Source organism: Odocoileus virginianus, chromosome 17, assembly GCF_023699985.2.
Source record: "Odocoileus virginianus isolate 20LAN1187 ecotype Illinois chromosome 17, Ovbor_1.2, whole genome shotgun sequence".
Lineage (NCBI taxonomy): Eukaryota > Metazoa > Chordata > Mammalia > Artiodactyla > Cervidae > Odocoileus > Odocoileus virginianus.
This window is the reverse complement of record NC_069690.1, coordinates 39,668,312-39,676,572: the sequence shown is the minus strand read 5'-3', so window position 1 is coordinate 39,676,572 and position 8,261 is coordinate 39,668,312. Positions and strand designations below refer to the sequence as shown.

The window sequence follows — 8,261 nt, the reverse complement described above, 5'->3', positions numbered from 1 at the left end:
AAAATCCTTAACAAAATTCTAGCAAAGAGAATCCAACAACATATTAAAAAATCATACATCATGACCAAGTGGGCTTTATCCCGGTAATGCAAGGATTCTTTAATATCCACAAATCAGTCAATGTAATACACCACATTAGCAAATTGAAAGATAAAAGCCATATGATTATCTCAATAGATGCAGAGAAAGCCTTTGACAAAATTCAACATCCATTTATGATTAAAGCTCTCCAGAAAGCAGGAATAGAAGGAACATACCTCAACATAATAAAAGCTATATATGACAAACCCACAGCAAGCATTATCCTAAATGGTGAAAAATTGAAAGCATTTCCCCTAAAATCAGGAACAAGACAAGGGTGCCCACTCTCACCACTACTATTCAACATAGTTTTGGAAGTTTTGGCCACAGCAATCAGAGCAGGAAAAGAAGTAAAAGGAATCCAGATAGGAAAAGAAGAAGTGAAACTCTTGCTGTTTGCAGATGACATGATCCTCTACATAGAAAACGCTAAAGACTCTACCAGGAAATTACTAGAGCTAATCAACGAATATAGTAAAGTTGCAGGATATAAAATTAACACACAGAAATCCCTTGCATTCCTATACACTAACAATGAGAAAACAGAGAAATTAAGGAAACGATACCATTCACCATTGCAACAAAAAGAATAAAATACTTAGGAATGTATCTACCTAAAGAAACAAAAGACTTATACATAGAAAACTATAAAATACTGATGAAAGAAATCAAAGACGACAGAAACAGATGGAGAAACATACCGTGTTCATGGATTGGAAGAATCAATATTGTCAAAATGGCTATTCTACCCAAAGCAATCTATAGATTCAATGCAATCCCTATTAAGCTACCAACGGTATTTTTCCCAGAAGTAGAACAAATAATTTCTCAATTTGTATGGAAGTACATAAAACCTCGAATAGCCAAAGCAATCTTGAGAAAGAAGAATGGAACGGGAGGAATCAACCTGCCTGACTTCAGACTCTACTACAAAGCCACAGTCATCAAGACAGTATGGTACTGGCACAAAGACAGAAATATAGATCAATGGAACAGAATAGAAAGCCCAGAGATAAATCCACGAACCTATGGACACCTTATCTTCGACAAAGGAGGCAAGGATATACAATGGAAAAAAGACAACCTCTTTAACAAGTGGTGCTGGGAAAACTGGTCAACCACCTGTAAAAGAATGAAACTAGAACACTTTCTAACACCATACACAAAAATAAACTCAAAATGGATTAAAGATCTAAATGTAAGACCAGAAACTATCAAACTCCTAGAGGAGAACATAGGCAAAACCCTCTCCGACATAAATCACAGCAGAATCCTCTATGACCCACCTCCCAGAATATTGGAAATAAAACAAAAAATAAACAAATGGGACCTAATGAAACTTAAAAGCTTTTTCACAACAAAGGAAACTATAAGCAAGGTGAAAAGACAGCCCTCAGATTGGGAGAAAATAATAGCAAACGAAGCAACAGACAAAGGACTAATCTCAAAAATATACAAGCAACTGCTGCAGCTCAATTCCTGAAAAATAAATGACCCAATCAAAAAATGGGCCAAAGAACTAAACAGACATTTCTCCAAAGAAGACATACAGATGGCTAACAAATACATGAAAAGATGCTCAACATCACTCATTATCAGAGAAATGCAAATCAAAACCACAATGAGGTACCATTATATGCCAGTCAGGATGGCTGCTATCCAAAAGTCTACAAGCAATAAATGCTGGAGAGGGTGTGGAGAAAAGAGAACCCTCTTACACTGTTGGTGGGAATGCAAACTAGTACAGCCACTATGGAGAACACTGTGGAGATTTCTTAAAGAACTGGAAATAGAACTGCCATATGACCCAGCAATACCACTTCTGGGCATACACACCAAGGAAACCAGATCTGAAAGAGACACATGCACCCCAATGTTCATCGCAGCACTGTTTATAATAGCCAGGACATGGAAGCAACCTAGATGCCCATCAGCAGACGAATGGATAAGGAAGCTGTGGTACATATACACCATGGAATATTACTCAGCCATTAAAAAGAATTCATTTGAATCAGTTCTAATGAGATGGATGAAACTGGAGCCTATTATACAGAGTGAAGTAAGCCAGAAAGATAAAGAACATTACAGCATACTAACACATATATATGGAATTTAGAAAGATGGTAATGATAACCCTATATGCAAAACAGAAAAAGAGACTCAGATGTACAAAACAGACTTTTGGACTCTGTGGGAGAAGGCGAGGGTGGGATGTTTCGAGAGAATAGCATCGAAACATGTATATTATCTATAGTGAAACAGATCACCAGCCCAGGTTGGATGCATGAGACAAGTGCTCGGGCCTGGTGCACTGGGAAGACTCAGAGGGATTGGGTAGAGAGGGAGGTGGGAGGGGGGATTGGGATGGGGAATACATGTAAATCCATGGCTGATTCATGTCAATGTATGACAAATCCCACTACAATATTGTAAAGTAATTAGCCTCCAACTAATAAAAATAAATGGAAAAAAAATAAACACAATATAAGTAAATAAAATTCAGTTCCATATACATATGATCATAACCATGTTAAATTATTTTTATAATTACAAGGTAGGTTTAACATTTGAATGTTAATGAATGTTTTAAAACCATATTCATTGAAAAAAACAAGAGAATAACTGTAAGAGAATCTCAACAGATAAAGAAAAAGCATTTTATAAATTTTGGCACATTTCCAGTATAGAATACCTTAGTTTAAGGAATAGAAAAATTCTAGTTATTCTGTTTGAGACAATCTATAAAAAAGAGAAAGCCTCCTGTTGAGTTGTGAAATACTGAGAGCTGTCCGTCCTACAGAGAATATACAGAGATATCCTTCTGACCATTCTGTTCAACATTGTACTGCAGAGCCTACCTAGGCCTAGTGGCCTAGGGAAGGAAAAAAATTTAAGAAGATAAAAAAAATTTAGAAGATAAGTGTTATGACACTATTTACAATAGCCAAGACACGGAAGCAACCTAGGTGTCCATCATCAGATGAATGGGTAAAGAAGATGCAGTATACTCAACCATTAAAAAGAATTAAATACAGCCATTTGCAGCAATGTGAATGGACCCATAGAATATCATACTAAGTGAAGTCAAAGCCAAACATCATATGATATCACTTACTGTGGAATCTAAAACATAATATTAATACAAATGAATCTATATACAAAACAGAGACAGACATAGAAAACAAAACTTTGGTTGCTGAAGAGGAAAGAGAGCAGAGGAGGGATAAATTAGAAATATGGGATTAACAAGAGACACACTTCTATATATAAAATAGATAAGCAACAAATATTTACTGCATAATATAGGAAATAGTAGTTAATAACTTGCAATAACCCTAGTGTGAAATAATCTTAATAAACATATAAACATATATATATATATATATATATATATATAACTGAATCACTTTGCTGTACACTTGAAAGTAACACAATATTTTAAATCAATTATTTCAACTAAAAATGATGCTAGGAAATAAAGCTGTAGTCACCTGTAGATGATGTGATTGTGCTTGTAAAATTTCAAAAAACCTGTTGCTAAGCTTTAAAAATAATAAAGGAGTTTGATTACAAGGTCAACATACATAAGTCCATTTTTATACATCAAAGCAGTTGAAAAATTTCAATTATACTGTACAAAATGGCATAGAAATGAGCATATCTAGGAATAAGTCAAATGAAAGGTAGGCAAGACCTCTACAGAGAACAGAATAAACATTTGACCAAGCAATTCTATGAGAAACCTACTCCTAGGTTTATATCCAAACAAATGTTTATATGTGTTTACCAAAAAAATCTGTACAAAAAATTTAAACAAGCATTTAAAAAATTTTTTTTATTTTTTATTTATTTTTATTTTTTTCCATTTATTTTTATTAGTTGGAGGCTAATTACTTTACATCATTACAGTAGTTTTTGTCATACATTGAAATGAATTAGCCATGGATTTACATGTATTCCCCATCCCGGTCCCCCCTCCCACCTCCCTCTCCACCTGATCCCTCTGGGTCTTCCCAGTGCACCAGGCCCGAGCACTTGTCTCATGCATCCAACCTGGGCTGGTGATCTGTTTCACCCTAGATAATATACATGTTTCGATGCTGTTCTCTTGAAACATCCCACCCTCGCCTTCTCCCACAGAGTCCACCAGTCTGTTCTATACATCTGAGTCTCTTTTTCTGTTTTGCATATAGGGTTATCATTACCATCTTTCTAAATTCCATATATATGTGTTAGTATACTGTAATGGTCTTTATCTTTCTGGCTTACTTCGCTCTGTATAATGGGCTCCAGTTTCATCCATCTCATTAGAACTGATTCAAATGAATTCTTTTAATGGCTGAGTAATATTCCATGGTGTATATGTACCACAGCTTCCTCATCCATTCGTCTGCTGATGGGCATCTAGGTTGCTTCCATGTCCTGGCTATTATAAACAGTGCTGCGATGAACATTGGGGTGCACGTGTCTCTTTCTGATCTGGTTTCCTCGGTGTGTATGCCCAGAAGTGGGATTGCTGGGTCATATGGCAGTTCTATTTCCAGCTTTTTAAGAAATCTCCACACTGTTTTTCATAGTGGCTGTACTAATTTGCATTCCCACCAACAGTGTAAGAGGGTTCCCTTTTCTCCACACCCTCTCCAGCATTTATTGCTTGTAGACTTTTGGATAGCAGCCATCCTGACTGGCGTATAATGGTACCTCATTGTGGTTTTGATTTGCATTTCTCTGATAATGAGTGATGTTGAGCATCTTTTCATGTGTTTGTTAGCCATCTGTATGTCTTCCTTGGAGAAATGTCTGTTTAGTTCTTTGGCCCATTTTTTGATTGGGTCATTTATTTTTCTGGAGTTGAGCTGGAGGAGTTGCTTGTATATTTTTGAGATTAATCCTTTGTCTGTTGCTTCATTTGCTATTATTTTCTCCCAATCTGAGGGCTAAACAAGCATTTTTTTTAATAGTCCTAAAATTATAGAAAGCCTACATGTTTATCAGGATAGTCAACAAAGCATGCCATATTAACACAATGGAAGATTATACAACAATGACAATGGATAAATTACAAATTTATTGTTCAATCTCACAATCATAATGTAAAAGGAAGTCAATTCTATATTCTTTCATTTATATAAAGATTAAAAAAAAATCAGAACTGGCTTATAGAGTTGTAAGTCAACAGAGCATTTAGCAACTTTTTGGGATGACTGAGGGGGTATAAGTTTGAGGGAACAGGATTAACTTCTATTGCTTAACCTGCTGGTATTGACAGGGTTTGTTCATTCTTGTAATAAAAAAAATTAATAATTTTCATTTTATCATTTACTTTTCAAATAAATGGTATAACTAAAACATGTTTAAACATGTTAGAGCTCTAACAATAGATTAGGTATTAACTAATTCAGTTCTATCATTAAAAGAAAGAAAGGAAAAGAGAGAGAGAAGGAGAGAAAGAAAGAAGGAAAGGAAAGACATAGGGAAGAAGGAAAGGAAGGATTAAAGGAAGAAGGAAGGAAAGATGGAAGAAAGAGGAAAGAGGATAATAAAAAGAAAGATTACAATGATGAAGATGCTATCATTAAGATGAGGTCATCGACTCTGTTGATAAACAAGGGTGGGACTAGAGTCACCAGCTCTCCCTGGGTTACTGGATGAGCCTCATCCAGGGAAACTCCTCTGTCCTGGATAAATCAGGACTACTGATCACCCGAGAAGTAAAGTACTGAAACTTTCTCAGTCCCAGTGTACAGTTTCTGCTTCTTCTCACCTGTTTTGATTCTGCCTTGCCATGCAAAAGAAATCATGCCAGACACCATCTAACCAACTGTGATAGAACTGGGATACATGGCAGGGGGTGGGTGTAGGGGGTACATAGGGATGCCTGTAGTGGTCTAGAGTCAGGCTTATGTAGGGAAACAGATTTGGACTCTGACATGGATTCAATTTGTCATTGTGAATATGTCAGCCATTATGCCCCTCACCCCAGGGGAACTTCCTAGACTCCATATAGCAAAAGGACCAAAGCTGGAGAAGGACAACGCTATAACCCTTCCAGACCAGCTAGAACTATATCACATGATCACATTATGACTGAGCAGGAACAATATGTATGATGGGATCATCTTCTTTTTATCTGAGGAAAAATTCTATGAATTATTATCAATTAGAAATACTTTTAAAAGATTCATAACATCTAGGAAACAACTTCCTCATATACAATCCCTTCAGTGACTATGGAAAACAAGGCAAACAACAATAAGGAAAAATCTGCTTATTGGTTCATACCCTGGGAGTCCAGTATATAAAAGTACAAGAATTGAAGAAGTAATCAGAATCTGAGACACCCACCTCTGAACAAGAACCCACACACCACCCTGAGACCATGACCCACTCCTGCTGCTCCCGTTGTTGCCAGCCTACCTGCTGCAGGACCACCTGCTGTAGGACCACATGCTTCCAGCCCACCTGTAATGGATCCAGCTCTTGTGGGTCCAGCTGCTGCCAGTCCAGCTGCCCCGAAACTTGCTGTCAAACCACCTGCTGCCAACCTACTTGTGTGACCACCTGCTGCCAGCCCACCTGCTGTAGGACCACGTGCTGCAAACCGACCTGTGTGACCACCTGCTGTCAGCCCACCTGCAGTGGGTCCAGCTGCTGTCAGCCTTGCTGTCGCCCTGCCTGCTGTCAGATCATCTGCTGCAGGACCACCTGCCTTAAGCCTACTTGTGTGACCACCTGCTGTCAGCCCACCTGCTGTGAGCCCAGCTGCTGTCAGCCCTCCTGCCCCCAAACTTGCTGTCAAACCACTGAAACCACCTGCTGCAAACCTACTCGTGTGACCACCTGCTGCCAGCCCACCTGCTGTGGATCCAGCAGCTGTGGACAAACTTGCAGTGGGTCCAGGTGCTCTCAGCCTTGCTGCCAGCCAGCTTACTGTACATCTGTGTACTGCCACAGAACCTGCTACCACCCCACATGCTGCTGCCTGCCTGGGTGCCAAGACCAGAGCTGTGGATCCAGCTGCTGCCAGCCTTGCAGCCGTCCTGTCTGCTGTCAGACCACCTGCTGTAGGACCACTTGCTGCCGCCCCAGCTGTGTGTCCAGCTGCTGCCAGCCTTCCTGCTGCTGATCACTTTGCTAAAGAATCACTGTCTCACAAATCAACAATCTTACCACCTGATTTAGCATTTCAGAGCAAATTTTACTTCCAAATGTTGCTGAAAGCAACATTCTGTCACCAAATTTATGTTATTCATTTCCCTGTTTAAAAGTCTGAGGATCAGCTTGATGGAGTGTGAAGGAATTTACCTTAATTCTCTTCTTCTTATGTGTGGGTCATATTCCTGCTTTCTGCATCCTAGATAGTGTTAGTCTCTGATTTGACTCAGAAATCAGAATCTTCACCTTCTCTCTACATGCAACTTAGGAAGATACATGCTTATGACTTTCTGCAGTTTCTGCTACTTATCTTTATAATAACCTTCATAATCATGTTTCTTTTCAGTGTACTCATGATTTTTGTATCCTGCTTTCTTCTTTTCATAATCACTTTGAGTGCCTCCCTAGAAGCAGGGAATCTTACTTAAATTTCCAAATAAATCTTGTGCCACTATTAATTCCATACTGTGTTTGGTGTTATTATACAGCATTCATGATGTGAGGATTTATACACATGCGCATATGTGCATATCATTCTAAGATCATACAGTCCCCCACAATTATTATTTCCATTTTTCACATGAGAAAATGTCCAACTTGATAGAATATCTCAAAAAGAACATTTGTCACTTTTACCAGGTAAAGAAATAGAACTTGCTGCCATCACTTTGAAATTCTCTTTCACTCATTCCTAAATGTAGGCAAGTTCACTTTATATAAAGTTTCTAAACTTTATATAAATGAGAATACAGAGTTGACTAATTTCTCCTTATGTTATGACTGTGAGACTCCTTCATGTAGTCCATTCATTCTCCTTGCTGTCTAAACTTCCACTGAATGAATATGACATGTTTTATTTGTTTACTGTTGATATACATGTAGATTGTTTGCAGTTTGAAGCTAATAAAAGTAGTGTTGCTATGAATGTTTTACAACAAGTCCTTTGGTACACATATATAAACATTTTTGTTGGAAAAACTATAAGAATTACTTGGACAGAGTGTTTATACACTCTCTGTAGAGGT

At 37.9% G+C, this 8,261-nt stretch overlaps 1 protein-coding gene across 1 annotated transcript; it reads left to right on the top strand.

Moving 5' to 3' along the window:
- The first annotated feature begins 6,431 nt into the window (after positions 1–6,431).
- Positions 6,432–7,677, top strand: LOC139038965 (keratin-associated protein 9-7-like). Its single transcript, XM_070478442.1, has one exon. It carries the CDS (start codon positions 6,461–6,463, stop codon positions 7,205–7,207), a length of 747 nt encoding a protein of 248 aa, XP_070334543.1. The 5' UTR covers positions 6,432–6,460; the 3' UTR covers positions 7,208–7,677.
- The last annotated feature ends 584 nt before the right edge of the window (positions 7,678–8,261 follow it).

Coding starts and splice junctions, on each gene's coding strand:
- LOC139038965 (XM_070478442.1), top strand. CDS start 6,461: ATGACCCACTCCTGCTGCTCCCGTTGTTGCCAGCCTACCTGCTGCAGG.